The sequence below is a fragment of the Megalops cyprinoides genome, chromosome 2 (assembly GCF_013368585.1).
Source record: "Megalops cyprinoides isolate fMegCyp1 chromosome 2, fMegCyp1.pri, whole genome shotgun sequence".
In the NCBI taxonomy this organism is placed as follows: Eukaryota; Metazoa; Chordata; class Actinopteri; order Elopiformes; family Megalopidae; genus Megalops; species Megalops cyprinoides.
Window position 1 is genome coordinate 47,283,246 of NC_050584.1, and position 26,036 is coordinate 47,309,281.

The 26,036-nt window shown below is 42.8% G+C and overlaps 1 protein-coding gene across 7 annotated transcripts in view; it reads right to left on the minus strand.

The window, feature by feature from the left end:
* The window catches only part of elavl4 (ELAV like neuron-specific RNA binding protein 4), a 65,965-nt gene that overhangs the window by 15,016 nt on the left and 24,913 nt on the right, over positions 1–26,036 (minus strand). For 6 of the 7 annotated variants that reach the window (XM_036520949.1, XM_036520945.1, XM_036520948.1 and 3 more), the window contains exons 2-4: positions 17,992–18,078; positions 14,669–14,909; positions 3,460–3,563 (exon numbers count right to left, since the gene is read on the minus strand). In XM_036520949.1, the coding sequence (XP_036376842.1) occupies positions 3,460–3,563; positions 14,669–14,909; positions 17,992–18,078 (432 nt within the window). The remainder of the gene's footprint in view (positions 1–3,459; positions 3,564–14,668; positions 14,910–17,991; positions 18,079–26,036) is intronic. The other variant, XM_036520950.1, reaches the window with a different exon arrangement.

Consider the following 26,036-nt stretch of genomic DNA (forward strand, 5'->3'; position numbering starts at 1 on the left):
TTTCTCTCACTCTCTTTGTCTCTCTCTCCTTCTCTCTTGCCTTGCTCTCTCTCTCTCTCTCTTTCTCTCTCTCTCTCTCTCGCTCTCTCTCTCTCACTTTTCCTGTTTTCTTTAAATTCCATCTCCCAAGTGATTCTAGTGTATAATTAGAACAATTATTTGACTGGGATGTATCTTTATCAGCAGTATTTGGATGTTTTTTTTATGTCAGAGTGACGACTTGTTGTTTTGGTTGTATTCAATTCAGTATAATGGGTTGGTGGAGAATTTGTCCTAGGTATTGGTTACTACATCATTGTTGAAGACTGATCTAGTTTTCCTTTTACTAGTTCATCTTCACTACAGCTCATCTACCACTGCATACTCATGGAGAGATTTGTCCTTGTATTTGCATTTTTTTGTCTTTTTTTTGGCATTTGAACCCATCAACTGTTAATACTGCAAAACACTAATACATCAAACAACCCACGATTCTGGTTACAAATAAAAAGACGAAAAAAGAAGAGTGCCGCTTGTGTCCTCCACTCCTCGTCCTTCTTTTACTTTCTCATTTTACTTTCTCTTTTCTGACTTTCCCCTCCCTCCCCTCCTCTCCCTCTTTTTCTGTCCTTGTCATCCAGCTCCAGATGTCTGATCCATCAACACCTCATCTGGCTGTGAGGAGCGCGTGTTGCCCCTCCCTGCGTGGGGGCTCCGCTCTTCTCACCTCCAGCGGCTCCTTCCTGCCACACCTCGCAGGATATCAGCGGGAAAATCGAGACGGGAAACTGAGAAGCGCCGCGGAGGCGGAATCCACGAGAATAAAAAAAGGAGAGACGCCACCTGCGTGTGTGAAAGCTGGAGATCGGGGGGGTGAAATACTTCTCTCCTTTATTTTTAACCCGGTGTGAAAGAGTGCTGTTGGTGGAGGGGAGGTGCTGTAGCCATAGCTGCCTGCTCTCGGTGAGTTCTCCCGAGTCTGTGGGGCGGGTGCCGTGGCGACAGCCTCTCAGCTCCCTGCCACCAGGGTCCCTGTCACCTCACTCACCCTCTGAGATCCACACTGACAGCACTCAGCCAGCACCCCACTGTCACTGCCACTAACGTGTCACACACACACAGACACACACACACACGCACACACACACACAGACACACACAATCACACACGCACACACACACACACACACACACACACACAAACACACACGCAAGGACACACTCACACATGCTAACAACACACCCACATGCTCTGTCTCTCATACACAACTCAAACTGGGAGAAAGTGTTTCGACTCCCTAAACATTTCAAACTTTCCTTTTTTTCCTGTGTGAGGATCTGAGTGTATCAGTGCATGGAGAGCACTTCAGTGATACCAAAAGCTAGCACTCTGCCCTTTCCACAAGAGAGCCCCACACAGGGCTGCAAGACAGAGCTGTCTGCTGTTATTAGGGAGTCTGTCTTCATTTTCATGGCTGCTTAAGATAACCTCTGGTGCAGAAAGAAAGGCCTGTGGCAGTGAATGGATATTTCGAGACAATAATGACCTTGAACACAGTTATTAGAAGTTGTAAAAGGTTTTTTTTGTCAGTATTTGGGGGAGATGCTTTATTTAAATCGATTTAAAATTGTATTTTACATTACACTGAGAATTAAAGGGAGCAAACACAAATCAATAGGACAGTTATGATGATAGGTCTTTGTTTTTCACACAGGGTGCGACTCTGTCACTATCTTTGAAGTGGATATCACATTGAGCTGAAGCCAGTGGCCACGGTGAACTGGACGGTGTGGGCCACGTGTAGGAGGAGGAAAGGACTGCAGACAGTGCGTGCGAGGAGAACAGACACCGCTCGCTGGTGTGACGCTCCGCACACCACACGTACGAGCAGGGCAGACACGGAAGATTGCCCCCGCTTCATTACACACAAGCTGGAGAGCGAGGAAAGGGAAAAAAACCCACACTGTGCGAATCAAGAAAGCGCAGGAGCCCTTAACGTTCTCGGTTTTGACAGCGGCGTTCAGAAAACAACCGTCGTGCTTAACTCTGCCCCCGGGGAGCGGCGGCCGTGGTCCGCTGATCCTCTGCGCGTGTCACACGCCCACTGTGTGCCCCCCGCCCTCCTCACGCTGCAGGTTTGGGCCTTGCCGCTATGTCACCTTGATTCCCCCTACCCCGGCCCTCTTCGCTCGGGAACGCACAGGAGGGCCCGAAATGGGAGGGGCAGTGCTGACAGAACTGTGACAGCGTGACTCATTTTGTTTGGTGCGAGTTAGCGGTAGTTAGCGAAAGCGTGGATGAGGTAAGCGCGGGTCCTGCAGATTGCCGCTGTGGCTGTCTCCTACGCTCTTCAAACCCAACTTGAGCACAGGCTTCAAAGAGCCCGAGTTGATTTAAAAACAGCTCTGGCTGTTTTATTTATTTTTTTTTTCCTCAAATGCTTCCCTTCACCGGGTCGACTTGTCATGTTCAGGACTGTCGAGGGACTGGGACTGTTTCCACCTTGTCAGGCGAAATTCAGCACGATTATATTTAGAACAATAAAGCCGAGATCATTATTATAGAAAACAAGGGCAGGCGTGGTTTATTGTAAGACAAGAAGCGCAGAGCTCATACAAAACTGCGCCACAGAGTATCATGATGCAACGTGATTGTATGAGAGTTGCTCCAGAGAAGAGCGATAGCTGTTTCCATGCAGAGACAATAACTTTCAGGACTGTGGGAAAGGTGTTACGAGCCATTACAAGATGACATGGCTCTCTCCCTGTTTCCTGTTGCCTGTCCCCATCTCAGCAAAACCCCAAGCAAAAGCTCTTTGCTCCTTTGTGACCCCTGTTCCTACGAACAGAATTTAATTAGAGTTTGTCGTTATTTGGCAGGCTTCTTTTCAAACTTTATTACTTTCACAATATCACCTTTATATTTTGACATTTGGAAGTTCGTTAGCGTATCCCCCCCCCCCCCCCATATTGCTTCATCCAGTATTTCATTTCCATATCCGTCCATATGTAAATCAGTGATTCTCCTCTCCACTTGTTCAATCGCTCTTTCCACACATCTGACCGAGCGCAACCACAGAGAATGTACAAACGGATGTACAATGGGACTGTATTGACAGGAAGTATCTGTTGGTCTAATATTTGTTGTAGTTTGGAAATAAATCACTGTGTCACTGTGGAAGCCAGCAGCGCGTGAGATTAGCGCCGATTCCCTTATCCCCCCGGCTCCCCTCACCCGGCCAGTTCAGATAGCTCTCAGATTTCGGGGGTTTGTTTACCCTGCTGCACTATGTCTGCGAAAGCCTTGTGCGGTTATTCGTTTTTGCTCAGTCTACCTGAACGTGTGTGATTAGAGGGATGAAAGCATTGAGGTCCATTGGTGTTTTTCTCCTCATGTACCACGGCAAGTGTGGTTTTCTTTTCCCAGTGAACATGGGAGCCCTTTGGACTCACGAGAGGAGAGGTTTCCCTCATGCTTACCTTGATAGTTTTGGTTTGAAGTCTGAGACCGTTTAACGTGTTGATGGCTTTCTCTGCATCCTTTGGGTCAATGTAGTTAACAAAGCCATAACCCAAACTCTGTCCTGAAAACAAGAAAAAAAGAGAGAGGGGGGGATGTCACAAAGCTGAAGAGCATGAGCCTTTCTTACATCTCACTTGAATGACAGAATGAAGGTACTTATGACTATCCAATAGTAATATTTTCTAACAGTATCTGTCTCTTTCTGTCCCTCAATTCTTCACTCACATATGTCTTGACATTGTGGCTCAGTATCAGTGAGAGCTCTGCTTGAGAACCCAAATAGTAGTAAAAGTATGGCTGTAAGATTGAAGGTTCTAGGAGTCTTGCCACACAAGTGCCTGGTTACTCCTAGTGGAGCGGCACAGTTATCCCTGTTAATTGAAACAGACAGCAGAAAGTCCACAGTGTAAAGACAAAGTGAATCACAAATGTGGAACAGCACTACTCCACCAAATAAACACAATCCGAGCTGCAGCTTTGGGCCAAAAGGGAGCTGTATTCCTCACATCAAACACGGAAGCTTCTCCCTCACTTTCACTGGATTACCCCGGATTATCATCTCCCATTGTTAATTAAAAACCTCCTGTCCTGAAGAGAATCTTTCCCCTTCAACTCTATTTTTACACTTGTCTCTCTGACACTGATCTGACAGCTGTGCTCCAAAGTAACGTTTCAAAAAAAGGAATACAAAAATATCAACGGGCCTACATGGATATATTTAATATCAAAATGTCTTGTGAGAGACTTCACTCCTCACACTCGGTATATAGATGATAATTAGCCCAAACAGAGTACACTGCACCTCTGTCATCCTCCCGCTGCAGGCTCACGGAGCACAGCTTACAAAAAGTTAGCTGCAGTGAAGTGTGCTTCCAGAGAGCACTCATGCACAGCACTCTAGATGTGCTGGGTGGTGTGTTAATGACACAGTCATGTAGCACCCAGAGATCCAGTCAAACCACACCACCACTACCCCCTCCACACTGGGGCTGACAGTAAGCAGGGACCCTCAGCAGTCACCTTCCCCCATGTGCATGCCCCTGTCCTGCATGAAGCACGTACCCCTGAGCGCTGTCACCTGATTGGCTCTGATTTCCACCAAACAAATTCTGACACGCGCTCTTGCCAGAACGTTGTCCGCCACACGCGCGGCACTCCTGCCGCACACGACGTTGGTGAATTTGCCCCCCGCACACACGCCCCGCTCTCTGAGGCCTGGCACCCGTCCCTCCCGCCCCCAACCGCACCTTGGCGTAGCTGGCAGGGAGAGCTCGCTTCCTCCTGCCTGGCATCTCTCCCCAGGTGAACAGAGAAGTAGGACGGAGCAGCTGTTTCCAGGCAGGGATTCCGCCCGGCAGTGGCCAGAACCAGCAGCGTCGCGCGCGGGCGGGGGAGGGGGCTGGGGGTGGGGGGCGGCTGCTTCTAAGAGACACACCGGCAGCTGACACGCACACCGGAGAGCTCCCCTCCACACGCTACCTGCGTGGGGGACTCTCCCGGTGTTTAACATTTCTGGCGAATCAATTTCTCAACACAATTATAAAGCCGACCATTTCAAGTGTGACTTGTAAAACTGTAATTATTCGATTAGATTCATTATGAAATGAAATGTTTTACATTCTACTCCATGGCAATGTGTGCTCACAGGACTACGAAGTGAAGACGGTAACGTCAGCAGTGAAGCGCCCCCCCCCCCCCCCCCCTTCTCCCTGCCCACTCCCGCGGTAACAGCCCCTTCCCCCCCATGCGCGCTGACGTGGGCAGAGAGCTGCGGCACAGACTGTGGGCCAACACAGGCAGGCAGGCTTGGCACAGCCTGTCATAACAACGGCTCACTGCGTGTGTACACAGCTCAGCAGGTCCGGCCTGCCTCGCTGTGAGCCTGAAATAACCAGTGCAGCACAGGTGCGTCAGCTGCAGTCTCACGCTCCCCCCAGCCTGGGGGGGGGGACCAAGGGTGGGTAGAACAAACACCCAGTACCTGCGAGTATACACACCACCAATGAAACAACACCACAGGTGACACAACAACATATCAGGTCTGAGACGCTTAAAGTCCATGTTTATCTATGGTCACTGCTGTGTAATTGACGACTGAGTGTTTTGTTTCGAGCGTGTCACCACAACTAGCTGGTACATTTATTCATTCTTCTTGGCTGATGGGAAAAACCCTCCATCTTAGCTTACAGTGGAGCATGGTTTCCTTTGCTGTCTGTGTAATTCTTGGAACTTTCTTTCAATCTGCATAGTGGGAAAAGCGAGGGTACTGGTCCAATTTATGACTGCTAAACAACCTGTTAAAAAGATGGAGCACCCATCCAAGATACCAGCCAAATACCATTAAAATGACCCAAAGCAACAAATATGTAAAAAAGATTTAAAGAAAACCAAGAAAAGCCATTAAAATAACAGAATAAATACACCCTAATGGGGGAGCAAAAACAGAAAATTAGCCCTATGCAGTTTAATTATACTAATGGTTACATTTACTTATATTTTTTAATTGTCAATTAAAATTGCAAACAGAAATGATGCATTGCTGTTTTAACGAGCTTTTAATGAGGGTAGATCTTTATTTTCCTTCCTTTCAATTCCCAAGCATGGTTGTGAAAGTCCCAAAATCTGAAAGCATTTGAAAGGCATTTATAAGGGCAATACTTAACAGCAATTAAAATGAAATTATAGACAAAAACAGATTACAAATATTAATACAAGTAATTTGACAGGCAATTTATAGAGACCAGGTTAGTTAGCTCCACAAAGCCTATTTTCACAGTGATTCTGCATGACTCCACTTCTTCCTCTTTGTGACCTTTGGCGCACAGTGTGAAGGTCATTGATCTTATTAGCCGTGACATTACTACTGTTGCATAATAATATACTTTATAATAGCTGTCCCTTTCAACCAGCTCCTACTATATCTGACAGATTTTGGCAGTGACTGAGTGAAGTCGCAGGGACTTGAATATTCCTTCTGTGATTCAAAACATCAAATTCCTGAGAAAAAAATATCCACCAAATGCATTTTCCCAGCAATTCGTGTTATTTGCAGTGAGTGGCCACACTTGGAGGTGCTATGACTAAGCCATTAGTTGTTTCCTGAAAAGCAGCAGGGTCTTGAATGTGTGAGAGGAGAAAATGAGTGTGTTTGCATTGAGTGTCCTGCTGCTCACAGTGTGGACACTCTGCTCCATGCATATATATATATACACACACACACACACACACACACACAAATGCACACAGGGGGAAGGGGACTCTCCCCCCCCCCCCAACACCCCCTGAGGGGCTTTGGGTACTTCGGCATCCTTGCCATTCCTTTCCCCATCTCTCTGCCTTTGTGGCTAAATATGCGTGCTCCAATTTAACGTTCCATTCTAATCACACACGGTTTGGCTCAGTGCTTTTATACACGGCTGTGCATATTTGTAAAGGCATCTGAATGACTACAATCTGTGACAAAGTCGCAGGGCTCTTTTTTCTGGATGGACGAGAAACAAAAATTCCTCCAAATAATAAAATAGTTGCCATCAGCGCCATGTACCACTGGGCTCTTCCTCATTACTGACAACACATCACTTTCTATTCCTTTTGGTTCACTTTCATCTATGGCCTATTATCATTCACAGGGCAAGAAGTCAATGCTGTTGCCTGGAGAGAGGAGAGGTAAGGAAAAGCCCTCAACTGTAGGCCAAGTCAGATGGCCGCGCTGAGAACAGCTGATGATAACATACCTTGATGGTATGAAGCTCCTGTGCCACAAGCAGGCAAATCTGTTTGGTCAGTCTTAAATTTCATCACATTGAATTTAAAAAGAAAGAAAGGAAAATACTTTTCAGTTTGTCACAACAAATGTATTCTGCTCTGACATTTTGCCCCTGCTGCAATAGCAGCTAGGGACATGCTGCTGCTCTGTGGAACCGAGGTGCACTTTGTGAAACACGTGGAAAAAAACAGTATTCAGACAGCAAGGCATCAGTATGACTAGTTGCAAACAGACCCTGCAGAAAAATCTGTTCAGTGGGAGCTGTTATAGTTATGGGCATAATTGAAAAATAAGATACCTATCAATAATTCAGGACTGTTTTGAATCCACATCGTAGTTAAAGTCGTAAAATGATATGTGGATTCCTTGCTATATGTACACGGCTGGATTCACAGAGGTGTGATAAAGCCCCATACAGGTTGTTAGAGGAGGAAGGAACTGGAACATTGAATTTTCACAGACAAGGGGATGCCTTCACCTTCGGTAAGCATTAACAACACTGTACAACACGGTATTGACATTAACAACACTGATGTAAAATAAAACAGCATTTTGTAGACTGCGTCTTAATACCATGGAAGGGTAAGGTACTATAAATGTAACCGTACAGTTGTAAATAATACCAATATGACCATTCAATCATTTATGATTAGGTTTTATGATTGAGGAACACAAACTATTTTCTCAAATGGCATACTTTGAAATTTAACTGAAAAACACTTCACTTCACTACAATATTTTATGTATCTAATACAAAATACCTCAAAACCTATACAGTACATATACAGTACACGTGCTAGTGAATTAACGGGTGAGAATATGGGGATCCATGGGTGGTGTAGAGATTGACAGTGAGAGTGAAAGAGTTTGAATTAGAAATCTGTCCTAAACTAGGCTGAAGCTATAGCCTAAGGCAAATCTGTATGTAACATTGTAACATTTGGCAACATAATTTCTTTTACAGAAGAAATTCAAATAAAAATTGTATAAAAATGTAACTTAGCAATTAAACTAAAATGATAAAATGTTAAATAAGTACATACAGTACATATGATTATGAAAATGTTTGTCTTTTATGAAGCAAAAAGGAAAATATATGTTTCAGCAATGGATTTGTTATGATTAAAACATTTTATTTGTTTGAATGCAAGGTATGTAATAATTATAATCACATACCATTAAGTAGAAATATTGAAACATGTAACGGCAGAGATTAGTTAAATGTTTACCTTCCCTGAGAATACTTGAGTATTTTCTGGTTCTGCTGGAAAACTCCATGCAGAAGCTGTGCATTTACGTCATGAAATTTAGCATTCATCTCTGGAATCATTCGTTCACTATCTATTCTGCGAAGAATAGGAGAGTAATGCAGCTCATTATTCATGACATGTTTTTTTCGATCTTAAAAATAGTGTGCGTCCTTCCATACACAGGGAGCTGAGAGGTAAAAGAGACAAGGGAGTCACATTTGCTCTAATGTGTTGTGTCAGTTAAAGCAAGCTCATGGCTTTTGTTTACAGACGATGTGGGCTCAAAGCGGGATGCTTTATTGAACTTTTAAATGTAATGCATTATCTGTTTAGTCACTGCCATTCTGTCTGCTTTATTAGAATTTATGTTGAATAATTATGGGGAAATGACCTTAAATAGATAAAAAATTAATGATTTGAACACACATAACAACACTGGTAATTGTGGCATTAGTGTTACTGAAATTCTACGACCGTTTTAACCTGCATATGACCTCAGATTAAAGGCTGTCACTTGACTTCAGGGGCCTCCCCGCATTCAGGGATTGTACGCTAGATTTGGTCGAATTAGGATTCAGACATTCACAGGCTGGGGCAAGGTGTTACAATATCCTTGGGTGAGAGGTATTATTGCTGGTGGGCTGCACACCTTGGCTGTCATATCAATGCAAGGATAATGTTGAGGGAAATTATTAGGTCTAAAAGAAAATAAAATAGTACACATAGTTTTACGTTCCAGCTCCTGAAATCCTTCAGTAAAATCATCTCTTTTCAATTACCAGCCTTTACTAAACATGGTGCTAAGAAAATAAAAATAAAGTCGATAAAATGCCATGAATCATCTTATAATCATTTAAAGGCTTGCTGTGTATCCAATGCCTGATCAAATTATTCCGTATGTAACAGTCACGGAACTTGGTGTGAATGAGAAAAATAGAACGACTAATTCAAGACGACGTTTGGCAACATTTTACAGGCATTTCAAGGCTTCTGTGTATCCTAACATATGTCTAACCGAATTTCCTCCGGTATAACATTCAAGTAATGAAGAAGATTTCAAAAATGTCTTAGTTTCTACGCAGAAATAAAATATTTCAGTGAGTATGATACGGACAGGTTTCTCTGCAGTCACCGGGGTAGTGCCAACTGTACTACGCTGGAGCTTCCCACCCCCGGTCCCTCCTCCTGCGTGAGGTGGTTGCTGCCGGAGGCAAATTGGACAGGAGCCCGAAATGTGTGGGTTGTCTGTGAGGATTGTGGGAAAAGGAGCCCCGGCGTATCTGGGACACCCCGACTACGTCAGGCCTAGAAATGACAACACTGACGGCAAGCAGGAGCCCTGCTGGGAACCCGCAGCTCCTAGGCCCTCCCGGTCCTTAAGATCCAGGGCCAAACTGCAGCTCAGACAGGTGCAGCGCATCGGATCAGAGCAAAGGTAGAACAAAAAAGTGTGTATGCGCTTGAAACTAGGAAATGTCTGTCTCCTGTTGAACGAGGTGTTTTTTCCCCGACTTCCGTAGCTATAACAGGCCTGTCTTTTGATATCCAGCTTGAGGGAACATTTTAATGTTATATTTGTCCTGTCACACGTCAGCCGCAATTGTCTCTTTTTATACTTTATGTAATTTCTATTGTATTCTAACGTATAGTGCAGGTTCAACAAGATGTCTATGCACTGTAATAAAGCTCAATGTAATAAACCTAGGTGGCTGGCATGACTGGCAGTATTTTGCAGACTGCACTGACTGTAATGTGTTTTTTTTTGCTTATGCAGTTTGCCAGGCCCAAAAGAGCGCTGCTCAACTTTGCTGTCACACAGGGCAAAGCGGTTTACAATGTTACAAATTGGAACTGAAATTATTCAAAGATTATGCGCTCTCTGTGCTCAATTTTTCACTGAGGGAGCGATTTTATGCATCTTTGCATTGTATTAATTGCCATACAAAACAGCGAGATGCATCGTTTCCAATGGGGAAGGGAGAATTCCACAATGCTTTCCTTTATCAGCGCACAGGCTTTTATTTATGAGTCTAAATTCAGGAGGGAGCACAAAAGAGAAGATTGATTATGCAACAGGAATTAATTGTTACAGTGAAAGAGCCGCTTAAATGTATCCAATTCCATTGCTTGCTTCATTTTACTTTTAACTTGTGCTCAGTCAAGTAAATGCAAGGCTGAGGTTGCAGTATTTATGCATAAATGTGGGTTATTAATTCTGATACAAAGTCAATGACAGGAAATTATTTAGGATTTTAACTAAAACTAATGCTGGCAGTGTTATACACAGGCAGAGAGAGTGCAAGTACATTTCCACCCATTCTGCGGCTGATCACTCTAATTTAAATGCATAAAATCACACACTTGCAATCAATTGCTCTTGTCTTTAAAAGGCGTTCCATTAAAACAGCCAATGTTTTCCAAATGCTATTCTCAATCAACTGAGCTTAGCATTGCTGAATTGTTGCCATCAGTAAAAGCTGAAAATGCTATGGGCTACCTCGTCAACTTAGCTGATGTGTTATGATTCGCCTCATTTCTACAATGTTTACTACTAAAATTCAGACAATAGTGATCAATTTACAGTAGGCTTTGCCTATGATAACACACTGACAAGCTGCATCTTAAGAAATACTCATAAGTAATGTAGACAATAATGCCTCTAGATAAATGGCATAGAAGAGGTTACAGACAGCTAAGACAATTAAAACACTTCCTCCGAATAAAATGGTTTTCACTTGGCAAAACTGGAACGCACATATTATCATTTATGCAACTGCTCATTTGTAAAGACAATATGTCTCCATTTTTACAGCATTACACACACAACAAGTAAAACGTATTAAAAAGGAGCTTTGATTAAACAGGCAAATTATTCCAAAGCCATTAATGACAGATTTGCATATATTGTACCTAATGCCAAAGTGTTTATCTTTTTATGTTAAGCCTTATTTGAATAAACAACAATAATAATCAAAATAATTACTTCAATGACTGTCAGAAAAAAAAACAATTAATTTAAAATTGAAAACATCAGCATTAGAAAAATAATTAAGTTCCTTTAAAAGCAGTTTACAGACTTCACCTAGAACAGAAAACATTTGTTGATATGTATCTGCTACGTTGAATAAGTCACACATTTCCAGCACAGGACTGTATAATAAAATCTCCTTCCATTAACAGGGGTTCAAGTCACACCAGGTTTTCCCCACGCTGAGAGTTTCTCGGAGGGGAAGCCACAACACGTGGCGAGGTATTTCAGGCATCAATCATGATTAATATTTCATAGCCTACATCTGTTCATTGTTCATTGTTTTTTTGCTTTGTCAGTGTATCGTGTTTGAGAGACAGCACGGTTGGTGCAACCTTAGGAGATGGACTGTGCCGGACTCCCCCATCTCTGGCCACTCCGTGTGGCCACCCCTCGCGGGGGTGGGGGGAGAGAACACGAGAGCAGATGGGCAGAAAGAGCCACACGCGATGTGTGTGATGTGTACCTGAAGAAATCGCACCGTGATACGGGGGGGATTCATGAATCTTTCAGCGCCAAAAGAGGCAAAAATAGAGGAGCTACCTGACAGAGCAACCAGTGCCGTAAGAGCAGAGCGGCAGGGGGGGGGGGGGGGGATAAATGGGAGTGGTAGGCGAAGCCCTCATTGACAGACTGGTAAGTAATTAGCAAAAATAAGGATAGGCACACTTGCTTCTTCACCCTGGGCTTCCCATCATAGAGCAATTGTCAATCTGCATTTACAACACAAGAAAATGAAGGGAAGGGAAAGGAAACAATGAAGACAGAGGAAGACTGCTACAGCTCCTGCTAGGCTTTCCAGTGCTGACCTGGGACAGTGAAACATACTAAGATTTCTACATTTCTACATATTGCTAATAATAATCTGGGAAGTGATGATCAACTGAGCGCTGCATTTGAGCAGATGATTATGTAGAGATCTCTATCAGCCAAAAAAAAAAACATCCCAGATGCAATCTACTCATGTTCCTGCATGCAAGTGTTATTCTCTTTTTTCTGCCATGTCATTATAAATACAAATGCATTCATTTTCCTGGAGAAATGCAGTCGGAGGCAAAACATGATCCAGAATAACTGGGTAACTGACAAGGATCCAATTCTTGCCCAGCTGGCGCTTGATCAGTCATTTCCATTTTCTGTGTGCTGAGGGCCAGAAGCACTAACACTTTCTTAATGTATTCCATTAAAAGTTTTCATTCAAGATGTTGCCTGGCTCACAAGAAAATCACTACCTCTCCCCAAGGGCTATATGTTTATTTATGTTATTAGTGGCTAACAGAGGCATTTCGGTGGCAGAGCTGGCTCGAGATGCATAAATATGACCATGGATTTTCAGCTTTCTTCATGCCTTTTAAGATACACACAGAGTCTGCCGCAGAACCATCTGCTTTGTCCCTAGCCTCGAACGCAGCCTGTCCAGAATTTTTCAGTGACGTTTATAACTAGCGTTTTCCTTCACAAAGCAGAGATGCCCATGTTTGCGCAAACAAATATGCTGCTTTTAACATACATGTTACCTATACAAAAAAATTATATCGTGAGAATATTTATTAAAAAATAAATTTTCTGGTTCAATGAACATATTTAAAATATGTAAATTATTGCTCCTGTGGTACGTTGCAATATATTTCTGCTTCGCATTGGGCTGAACAACATGCTTCTCAATATATATTTATATATTTCATTTAATCAGGTATGGACAGCACTATCTTTTATTATTATTATTACTATTTTTTTTTTACAGAAAAAACAAACATGTTTTTCCCCTTTTATTTATGCCACAGAGTAAAATCAAGTGGTGATTTGCCAGCCGATGGATCATATGCGCAAGCTTGCTCTGGGGCGTGCACCTTTGCATTAAATAAAAGATTAACCTGTGGGTCCCTGGCATATTACGCGCATAGTGGGAAGGCTGGGGGAGCAGTGTAAACAATCGGCGGTGGCACTTCAACTGCACCGAACACAGCGGCGCTGACAAGACAAGCGCGCGCGGTCGCCAGCGCCGGCTGGTACCTGAGATGGCTTTCACTTCATCAAAGCTGACAGGATCGAGTCAAAAGAGGGAGAGACCCATTTATTAGAACGCAAAGGCCTAGATGTTCGCACCCATGTCAACGCTGACATCTCCCTCTCTTATGAACCTGTTTGTAAGGGAATTTCGCGCACATCTAAATGCTGTCAGAGAGCCGGTTTGAGGGGAAATAATGGGTTGGATTCTGTAGCAGAGCTTCGTGCACTACTCACAGCCTTGTATCTAAAAGCAGGGTGTAGCAGAGTCATTAGTCATTGGAATTCTGGGTGAGATTCTGCGCTGGAGCTTACTGCGCTTCCAAACAACCATTAAGTCACGGATTGTAAATATCTTACATGTAGCGTAAAACATATAAAATTAGAGATCGGCACTCGGCTTTAAAAATAACTCAGGGGAAAGGAGGAGGTAGCTGGATGCTATTCCTGTCATATAAACACATTATTTCCCCAGGTATTTTGTGCCCATTATTGGAAAAGCTACCCTGTACTTATATCTGACTGCTTGCTGCCTGATCTATAGCCTGCATGCTGTGGTCAAGAGTCAATGTTACCCACGAATGCTGGCGGCTCAGTGCTCTTTCCGTTAAAATCACCGGCTTTAGCCTGGCCCTTTTTAATGAGATTATCAAGAGCGAAGTGTCACTAAGTAGGATATAAAATGGAAGCCATTATCTGGCATTATCTCAGAGCAGCCTCCCCATCCATCTGCTTGCCACCCACACAGCCACTAGTCCAGGATTAGAGGCGTGATTAGCTGGGGAGCGCTGCTTAAACACCTCTGCTCCGCGTCCCGCTCCACGGCTCACCGGCCAGCTGAAGCCTCCTGCTCTGCAGTAATGAGCTGGAGCTCCGCCCGGGAGAGCAGGCCACCAAGTGCCACGCCCGCCAAATCCCGGTGCGTTCCGAGCCGCCTGCCTGCTGGCCGCGCAGAGGGTATTTCCTTAGAGGTCGAGCCCGACGTCACGGAGGTTCTGACCGGATCAATAACACATTAGATTCCGAGTCGCTCGGCCGTAAAGCGTTCGCATTCTGATAAATGATATCCTGAAAAACTGACTAACGGCCGCTGATCCGTGCCGCAGGTGTCTTACCTGTGATCTTGTCCCGCACCAGCTTGCAGGACTCGATCTCGCCGATGCTGCCGAAGAGGCTGCGGAACTCCTCCTGGGTCATGTTCTGCGGCAGGTAGTTGACTATGAGGTTGGTCTTGCTGTCGTCGGTGGAGCTGCCGGTCTGCATGGGCGAGGGGCAGCTCCGGCTGTTGCTGGAGGGTCCGTTGGCCGTGGTTGCGTTCGGCCCATTTGTGACCTGAGGCTCCATGTTGCTGATTATCTGCGGGGGGGGGGGAGGGTGGGGAAAGAGAGCAGAAGAGGGCCTCTCAATCTATGGAACTGGAGGACAATGCGGATGATTAGGTGTTTTAACCTAAGAGGTTACACTCCAGCTGCCTGCCAACACCAAGGGACAAATATGCAAAAGCAGCCTACAAAATTAAATAACACGATAATTTCTGAATATATATTAAACATCCAGGCACTGGCAGCTTTTAAAACATTATTTTTTTTCTCCTTTCAGATATATTTGAATTCCTCTTTCTGCTTTGATAGTTGGCACATTCGGGGAAGGTAAAAAACGTGAGCCCTTCAGCGTGGCACTGCTGTCGTGGGGAACAATATTTGCAGCTCGTTTAGCAATGCGGTTGAAGAGCAGGTGTTTGAAGTAGAGCTTGCTGGCCCTGGGGGAAGAGGAGCAGAGCAGAGGAAGACAGAGTCTGCTGTGCTTATCTACCAGCAAAGACTTATTTTAAGATTCCAACTGCCACCAAATGTATTCAGTCATTAGCATAAAATGTGTGTTTAATTTAATAATTTGCCTCTTCGTTACAGTCAGTTGATTTCCATCATCCACTTACTGAGATTGTGGAAGCTAAAGAGGTTTACGCCATTACGCCGGGGTGTGTGTCGTATTTTTTTGTTTTGAAATCTGCAGACAGGGCACAGTCCTCAGGGTGCCTGCTGTTAAAAGCTCCTCTGCTGTCAACCTCGTACATGGGGGGTGGGGGGCTTGGGGGGGAGAACCACGAAACTAGAGCGAGAGGAGCCCCTTGAAAGGTGCTTGATGTGTTCTAATACAAAGCAGTGGAAAGGAGGGCCTCTCAGAGTGAGGCTGAGCCCGTGCGCCCAGTGCATCAGAGCCCTGACAATTTTCTCGGTTTACTGCGCTTAAATTCGGCTAGGGCAGGGGTAGCTTATGAGGGAGGTTTCTCAACGGTGCCTATAAATTCTGTAGATGTACAAACTGGGGGAACTGTCAAGCCATTATATAAAAAACAGCCTTTGAAAAAGTAAGCACAGGCATTAGCAGTGAAATATGGACTGATTTAGTTTCTCAGCACTGTAATGGTGACCTCTAATGACATCGTTTAATATTCCACTCAGGCTAATGTACTGTGAGGTTATTTTGACTTAAGATCTAAAAGATTAAGAAATGGCTCATGTTTTCTGCTGATAGATTCAAAAGCATAGAATAATATAGCAGGGGGTGAAAAAGGAAAGATCTTAGCTGAAAATTCAGAGACAACATTTATTTTTAGCTTTTCAAAAATATATTCAGCTTGTATAAGAAAAAACACACATCCCAAAAATAAAATCTCCCTCCAGACACATTAGAAATGATAATATAGCAAACTATATTATTCCCTCCCAATTTGATTTGCACATTTGACATGTGCATATAATATTGTATACATATCGTATACACACATGTACAGAAAAGCAAAGTACATGCAATTGACTTATTCAGTACTGGCAATTTAACTGCTACCCACTCCACCCCACTGCTTCTGCTCCCAGATATTCTACAAGTGATAAATTGTTGTTGAAAAATAACAACAATAATATGAGTAAAGTTAAGAGGAGCCATAAAGCCTGATTCTAAAACACAGGCAATATATATGAAGAAAGGAATATTTTTTGTGCTTTTAACATTGTGCTGTCAAAAATTTCTGAGGAGACACCAATGTAGGAACACAAGGTCACTCGAGGATAAAACCACTGGGCAATAAAGAAAAAGTTGATTAACTTTATTATGAAGCCTTTCTTCAGACCTTATTAAATCTGTTTACAGTACCTGCTGAGCACCATTCTGTCAAATATACTTTCAACTCAACTGGAGGTGAACATTAGGGTTGCTAAAAAATACAAGAAAACAACACATCTCACACTTTTAATTACAACAGACCTGTCAAGTCACATCTGCCAGTTATGATTTTTCACTCCCTGCCACCGCGATCAGTCTGAAATAACTTCCTGTTATACGCTAAGATTTCACTTCTCTGCAGCCCAGCTGTGTTCCAGTGCTGAAGAAGGCAATGTCTGCATCCTGCAAGTCAAGTGTGGTAAACACATCCCTCATCTGTCCTGATTGAGGTACTGTAGCATGGAGGCAGACCTATCAGTGGGCCTGTAACATTATCCTAAGGAGAGACACAGCTCTTACTGATTCAACACAACTGCAGCTGTTGGATTATACTTTAACTATCTGAATTTATGGTCACTCAATGCTGGATTTGTTGGCATTTTTAATGTGTCTAGGCAGGCTGCGTGGGTCGAATTTGTCTTTGTTTTTGCAGTTTAAATACAGCTTCAAAACATGTCATCATTCAAAAAAAATCTACAGATCTACTGTCATAAATTGAATTTCTCTGAGTCACGTAGGAAGAGAGCAGAATTGTTTCTGGAGGCTTCGTGTCTGTGGGAGGCGGTGCAAGGGGGAATCTGGGTTCGCAGGGAATGGCTGGGAATCAGGTGGGATTCGCCCTGCATTTGTGTCCACAGAAGTCTTCATGAAGGGCCTTTCTTTCATACTGCTGTGGCTGAACTTTAGGCATGTATACATAATGGTGAACTCTGACTCTTACATCACTGTCTCAGGTAGAATAAAATCAGGAACTCAGACTTGTATCTGATGTGCTTTGTCTGCATAGAAACTTCAGGGCACATAACCCTTAAAAAAGCAGGTAAAAAGAGTATGAAAGAGAGACCAAAACAAGAAAAAATGGAAATCAACAAAACTGTCCAAAAATAAATAAAAAACAATAAAAATCAAATACAAAACAATACATGAGCATTTATGTTTTAAAATATTTTTCCACTGCGTTTTGCTTTAAATAAGATACTGCAAAGCCACATTTGTATCTCTTAAAAAAAAAAAAAAGCTGAAAAAATTTCGTCAACTGCAATCATAATCGCATGTCCAGAACAGGCTGTGTGCAAAAATTAAGAGTGTGAGCAGTGCCACAGCGTTAGGGCAGCCCCTCCCCCATCAGCTCAGCAGACAGCCCCCGTTCCCTCGGCAGCACTGTCATCAGCATTGTTAATGTCGGGTAAAAGGCCATTTGTGGCTGTCTCCTTACCATCTTTGGCTGTGTCAGCAATCCCTTCTCTGCCCAGCCCTGTAGCTGCGGGAGTTCTGCCTGACGCCACTGTGTCTCTGTCGATCCCTAGGAGGTTTCAGGGTCAAGATTTAACATGCTGATCTCTACAAGGCCTTACGGTCACCAGTCACACTAAAACACGCAGGTGGCTCTCCTCTCAGGTTGGTTCATCAATTTAAAATCTGGAGTCATCCTGAATGGATGAATATCAATTAATCGTATATATAATCATGTTTGGGATTGTACAGAATTAGGTAGTTAGTTAGGGAAAATTAGTTAGGGAAAATAAAAAATATAGACACTAGTGACCTGTGTAGAGTTAATACCATGGGTTCTAGGCTCTGCTAGCTTGGTAAACAAGGCCTTTGACAAAGACAGCTCCTCAGATCAGCAAATATGGGCTGTTGCATTCAGAGAAGAATTGAGCTAAAGCTGTACAGCTGTAGCTAAAACAGCCAATTTAGGAGAAATGGGAGACTATGAGGATGACCTTTTCCTTCATTTACTCTTGCAGACAGATAAAATGGTAGAGGAATGCAATGTGAGGCATCCAGGACTAGATGATGGAGGAGAAACTTCACCATCAGAGAGGGGGAGGGACACAAAGTCGCCCATGTCTCTTTAAACATTAGGAGGATGCTCATTTACCATGGCGTCTCTAATGGAAACAGACTCTCAGCCGGAGTAGGGAGGGGGAAAAGGGAGCTTTGTCTACCTACAGGTCTGAGAGAAGCAACATTTTGGTCTATATTCTAGGTAATGAAAGCAGGCCAGAAATTGTGGGGGACCTTTTGTTTACCAGATGCCACCTTTGTTTTAGTTTCAGTGAGGACCGAAGGTTATAACATCACAGTCTTATTACTATAAAATGTAAATACATTGTACACATACATTTTTAAGGGGAGGGATGGTCAAGTGAATCTGCATTTGATTTCTTGTGAGATAATGAGAGACATTTAAAGCTATGAGGGATCAACGAAGCTGCTCAAATGAACTAACACAGATACCAGTACTGCACATGCACCTGTTCCAGCAAGGGGACTGCAAGTATGATGCAGTCTGCAGCTCTCCTCTTGTGCAGTTCACCATATACCGCACAGGCATGGGGCTCTCAGTTTATATCAGCAAACAACATGAATCCACCTCTTAGACAGCCTCAATGTCCCTTTCAGGGGGGAAATGAGAAAGCATTTAAGTGGCCCCACCCTCCATTTTCTGAGGTCAAATGACTTTCAATACAGCTGAATATTTAATGGGTAACAAACACGGGCCAGAGCAGATGTGACTTTTTCAAGAACGTTTTGACCCCATCTGGTACTGGTGCCTCAGTAGTAACGATTCTAAAGGAGCAGTTCTCTGGAGACAAACACACTGGTCCATTCAAGCATTTTAAAATGGCACTCCAGAATGTGCTATTATACAAAAGCAGCAAGGCGTGTTAGAGCATATGGAGGAGCTAAGATGTAGGCACTGGTGATTAATAATCAGTCATATGATCTCCACGTCTCCATCCACAAAATACTGTATGAGGAAGAATCTCATATTCTTGAGGGAGAGGCAGTGGGGACAAAATGGGGCATTATAGCACATCATTCTGTGTCTGCTAGCACATATTCATGGCAGGTAAGTGCCTAATCTGTGATGTCTAAAAAGGGTCAAATGTACTGGTCAGGTGGGCAAAAGATATTTTCTAATGCGGAAAACCCTGCATAGCAATGAATATGAACGCTACAGACTGAAAGCAACACATGCTAACTGAGAAGATTTTTTTTTCTAAAGCATTTGCTCAAAAAGCTTGGCGTTAGCAGGATGCAAGCATGGCGTTGATGGTGCAGCGGGTAAGACACATTGTTATATATTACAACCATATACATGCTGCTCATAATCTTAAAAGAGAAACAAACGGACAATTCCTCAAAGACATTTTGCCATATAATTTCTCTCACTCCGGCACTCACTCACTCACACACGCAGACATATGTGCTCACACACATCATTCACACACAGCAGAGGCTTGGAAAAAAAAACAAAAGAATAAAATTACAATACTTGATTGACATAACTACAAAATAGGCAAAACGGTTCTTCTTAATGTGCCTCCAATGCCGACTGTAAACATTCTACATCATGACATCAAGATATTACATGTGGACTGATCAACATTCGTGCTCTCACCAAGGTTGAAATGTGTCGGTAATAAAACAAAATACGTTATTAGTGTAAATGGCATCTGTGAATAACATTTTAGGATTGTATTGGTATCTGTATTCTGTCACAATGGTAACAGGAGGACGATGCCCTTTGCCTGGGCCTGAAACCACTACCCCTGCAGTCCCTTGTGTGTGAGCGAGCAGCATTTCCTGCAGGGCAGTGATACAGGACACGGGTCAAAAACACCCAAGGAGGTAGACATTATCTCCCTCTGCAGCCTGCGTCATCGAGCGAGCCTCGCGCGGCCAGATGCCTCTCCCCTCTGCTGCGTTGACACTGTAAAAACCGCCTTTTTACTGCAAGCAAAAACCCTCGCCGACCCAAACGAGCTTAGACAATCAATTTCCCGTGACTTTGCCGGGATAGATGAGGCGACACTGCAGTGGATCAGGGATGCGGCAGTATCGTTTAACTGATAGCACCTGGCACAAAATGGAGGTCATCTTTGCAGTGCTTGTTTGTGATTTAAACATCTCTCCAGATTTTCCGCCTTTTCTTTGTGTGGGTTGAGATCCACTAAAAGGCTGATGTTATTCACGTCCCTGAGGAGGATGAATGCAGCATCATGGAATGTCTGAACATTTTTCCTCCATTTGAATTTTGGCTTCTGCTCTGATGTGCTTGTTGACATCATTGTTTTTTTAGAGGGCTACGTACAGAGACATGATTCATAAATAAATCACTGGAACTGTGTCCTCAATAGGCAGTAAGCAATAACGGAAATTAACAATGATAACAGAAATTTAAAAACATTTGAAAATGTCATTACATATATCTTCTATAGCATTACCCCTACATTTTAAAGGGGATGCCCTGTCCAAGGGAATCAAATCCCCCCAAATATCACTAGTCTGCACCCAAGTCAGTGGTAGGACCGTATCTGTGTCTACTCAAGCAAATAGCTTTAGGTACTAAAACCATTCGGACACCAGGAATTACATGTTTGTTCTCTTTACACTGGGTCAGTAAACTTCCCTTTTTGACATTGATTTTTATTTTTCAAATTTTTTTTATCTCTCTCTCTCTCTCCATCAGACAGGCCGCATCTCCTACAGATCCTGCAGGTCAGGCGGAAGCAGCAGCAGATCAATCAGGAAAGTAATCTGGGACACCTCTCACCACAGCCGCCTGCCCGCACTCCCATCGATCCGCATCTGCTTTGCCAAATGGATTTTTTTGTGACTCAGAATAATAAATGTTTCAGTATGTAAGCAATTTTTCATTTAACTTTGCTTTACTTTCTTCCCTATGAACTCCGGTGTTTCTCTCGATCGATATATTCTCTTTTTTTTCAGACCCTCTTTTCTTCTCTGCTCTCTGGAAACAATGCAGCCTTTACTGGGTCAAAGGTCAGTAGATGGGAGAGCATCAACACTGGGGTACGTAGATTACATGATAGACATCAGTGGTCACAGGTTAGAAGCCACTATGGATGCAAGCAATTTTATCAGACAATATTTTTCATATTGTCTCTCCATGACTCTGTTTTTAATACAGTACAGGAATAAATAAAACACTTTTAACAATAACATTTTTGATTGCATTTACTCTTTTGATCACATTTTCAAACACTATGCTCGAAAAATAACATTTTCCAGCTACTCACATGTTGGAGTAACATGCCTAAGAATTATTGTTTATTTCCATTCAAATAATTGCTAATACAATAATTCAGGTCAAGATCTGAACCCCTTTTCAAAAGGTCATGCTTCCAGAACATAATTTCATGAACAGAAATGATTTTTCACTAAGTCACTAATCTCAACTATATGCAACTACAGCAGTTCAATCTTAAGTATGTCTGTTTCTAATCTTTTTTGTTTTTGGAATGCTATACCACAGTTTAAAGCTGTAATAATTTTTCATGAAGCAAATTGACCACAATATGTTCTGAACCGGAAGATTTGGTCTTTGTCTTCAAAAAAGGGATAAAAAGCACACTACATAGGTGCTCCTCTGATTGCATTCAGCCTGCGATTACTGCGGCCCAGTGAATGACCTGACGCCTGAACTGTTCTTCCTGAGAGCTCCCTATCAGCCAATACACTGCATGCGAGCTGCTTCGTCCTTCTGTTCTACCTCACCAGACTGCAACGGTCTTCTCTCACAGTGACTGTCTTCAGTTCCTTGACCTTAATATCAACCATTGCAAACAGAAATATCTTTGTACTTTAGACACACATTTTCATAAAAGACCAATGTGAAACCACAAAAAAGCTATCAGACCAGACTCTCCCTGGAAAAGAGTGCTTTGCTTCCTTTTCAGAAAAGAGATGTGATTAACATCCAGACACCAATTTTGTTTTCAAGTTGCAGAGAAAGTTTTAAATAAATAGGCCACTGGGTAACTTTAAAGCCCAGTGCTGAGCACAGCTTGGTTTAAAGAGTTTATTTACAACAGAGTCTACCACCTCGGCAGACTTCTTATACACCCAAATGCAAATCTCTTTGCTAGGAAACAAATAAAAAAATCAGTGCTTCTTCATTCCCTCTTTCAAATGCAGAACTAAATTTGTACTGGTGCTGTATATCCACAGAATTATAACAGACATCTTTCAGTGCTGTGTGCATATTTTTATGCAATAGACTTACACAAGTCTCAATTTCTTTGTTGTCTGCCCTCAACTGAAAGAAGCAACCTCCACTTAGTCCAACAAATAAGACGAGCCTGGACAATGACATCCTAAAGAGTTAAAGTCTCATGCCACAGTCAAACCTAACTGCAAGGACAACCTAAACCACTTGCACACTGGCTCCACCTCACATTCTACACCAAAGAAAATTGGTGCTTGGTTTAAATTTACTTGTGGTACCCTATCTTCCTGCAGAAAGGTGAAATTTCCTGGATCCCAGCCTGACAGCTTGTCTGTGCTCTGGCCCTCCCATCCCGCACTGACCCTGGAGTTCCTGTCCTTCAGACAGCATGGGACATGCTTCCTGCACTCCACAGGCTCCAGCTACCTGCTGGGTCTGAGCTCTGCAGACAGCGCCACTCACAGCATGCTTCTCATTACTAGATCCGCACCACTATGGAAAAGAACCTCCTTTGACTACTGCATGTAAATGCTGTGTATAATTGCATGTATGTGTATGTATGTGTTGGAGTTCTTGCCTCTAAGTTTCTTATAAAGGCACTTTTATAACTGATGTTGAAGTACTGACTGTTACAACAAAATAAATTTTTAAATCAAATATTATATAGCCTGATTCATATAGTATAGTCCCTGATAAGCTGATTCATTCGTTTATATGGGGTTCACTTCTGCCGCATTGTTGTATTTCAGTCCATGAAATTCAATACACTGTTCACTGCTCACTGCGATGCATATTTGCATTTCATAATTTGAATGTAGATTGGACACAAAATCTGTAAAGTAAAACCAGGGTTCTTCTAAAGGAGGAACTGTGGGTGGTAGTTCCTGTGCAGGATGAGATGTGTTTGAGATCATTGGCTGAGAGACACTGAGTGCTGCCCTTGTCTGTCAGGCAGCCTGGCCCTCTCACTGATTCACTGTGACAGGCTCACAGGCGCTCTGCCGCCTTACACACCATCACACTGAAGCCGGACTCGAAGCCGGAGCTGGAGCCGGAGCAAGAGCTTGAGCTAGGGCTAAATTCAGAGCCAGAGCTGGAGCTACAGCTGGAGCCTGACCCAAAGCCAGAGCTAGAACCGGACATGGACCCAAAGTTAGAGCTAGAGCCAGAGCTGAGAGCTGCGCACATTCTCCCCTCAGCTGCACACGCCCACACGGGACTCTTCTCATTTTGAATAAAGGTGACCTTGCCTTGGAAGATCCAGGCACTCTCTACACTGAAAGGGAGGCCTTGGTGTGTATTACGTTCGGTTCCAGCGCATGACAGGGAGAAAATAGGCATTTTGTTGTTGTTTTTAGCAAGCGCGGATCGTTCCACTGCGTCAGCACCAGGTGTCGTGAGGACATCCCTACAGGTAGCTGGCAGGCTGTGTATCGGTGCACCTGTGCAGGCCACGGTGTTTCCAACCGTCAGCTACTTTCTCAGCTGATGAATTCAGACCTACTGTGCTCCACGCTGGAGTGTGTGATGTGCTGGCTATTAACGTCACTCAAATGATGGAAAACTTTTTTTTTTTCACAAAACAAAAGCATGCAGCCTCATAAACTAAGCCCTTTCAGTGAGATTACATGAGGTCTTCACGAATGAAATTATTATTTGTTGTTTTGTTTTGTGTATATAGTCCATTCTCTAAAGTCAAAAATCAATTCTGATATCCACAAACCAAACTAGGGCTAGAATGTGTAGGTCATAATATGTGCTCCTTGATAGTTTGTTGCTTTGATGGAAGATTTGGCTTGTCACTGAACAACATTCCTATGAAGTGACAGATTGAGGCCCTATGCTAACATGACATTGACTTGATTTGTATTTCAACAGATTCTGAAGGAAGCAAGTGGATGCATTGCCTGTGAGATACACTCCCAACTGAACACAAATTTTAGCGACAGAATCCAACTGAAATTAGGTGTTTGAGAAAATGGCCTATGTCGACACTTTTAGGATGTAGTTCTGGCTGTTCTTAATTAATTCACAACAGATGACAGAGAATATATACTATTTTCTAAATACAAAATATATTTAATACTATATAGAAGATATGGTCGTTTCACCAAGAAGCCATAATTCATTTTGCTAGAAAAACAACAGAATTCTTTCATTTTAAGGTCACAGATAAGAATTTGTTTTCAGGTGTCGATTGATAAAAGTCTAATGCACATCCATAATCCAACTTTAAGAGAAGTGGTCCCCCTGTCTATTTATTCAGTAGACCAACTGACGAAAAATACCTGTCATTTGGTGCACAAAGTGCATGAACTGCATTGAAGACAAGACAGTAAATTGACTCATTAGCATTAAGACTTGCATGTGTGTATGAAAGAAGAGAGATGTACAAAGAGACAAGGAGATATGACATCATACTATTGACAGTTAAGACAGGCCAGCATTATTCTGTATAAAGAAGATATGGGTTCTGAAATGTAGTGCTGAATAACATATTTGAGTTATGATGTTAATATTTAGCCTATTTTATTATTCAAAACTATGTTTCCTTTCCATACATAATTTTAAAGAAATGAGAGTTCAGACACTAAAAAAACTTTAAATTCTGACATCCAAATAAATTACATTGTTTGATGTTATTCACACAAGCTAAGACTGACCTTTCTTGTTTACGCTGTGCATTAAATGATATTATTTTCCATAAATACATTGCTCTATATTAGTGTCTACTCATAAAGAAGCAAAATAAGCGTTATACTTATTAATAAAAGTGCAGTGTCAGTGTTAAAGAGCCTGTTATAATAAACAATGCAGATTGCACAGTTAGTGGCCATCAATCATGTGTAAATATGGATGCAAAACAAGGAGGCTCACACATTCGTGCGAACACACATACACACATGAACATGTTAGCATACACACACACACACACACACACACATATTCAGACACACACAAAAATATACACAAACCTACACACACGTACACATGCTTAAAACTGCAAAAGCCTGTATTTTCTAATGATCTACCTGAAGAATCTCCAGAAAGTAAAAGCACTCTACCAGGAGTACGTGAAGCAGGGATTTCTCTTGCACGGTAAACAATATGTGTGTGGAATGTGAAGTCTGTCTTTTGCTTCTGGGTCACACTCTGCACTTAATGAACGACGATCGAATATAAAATAGCCCCAGCAGAAAAAAAAAAAACACCAGGAAAATTAATGTTTCAATTGATCAATGGAGTTTCAAGGATTTGCTTGGAGGTCAAACTGTGTT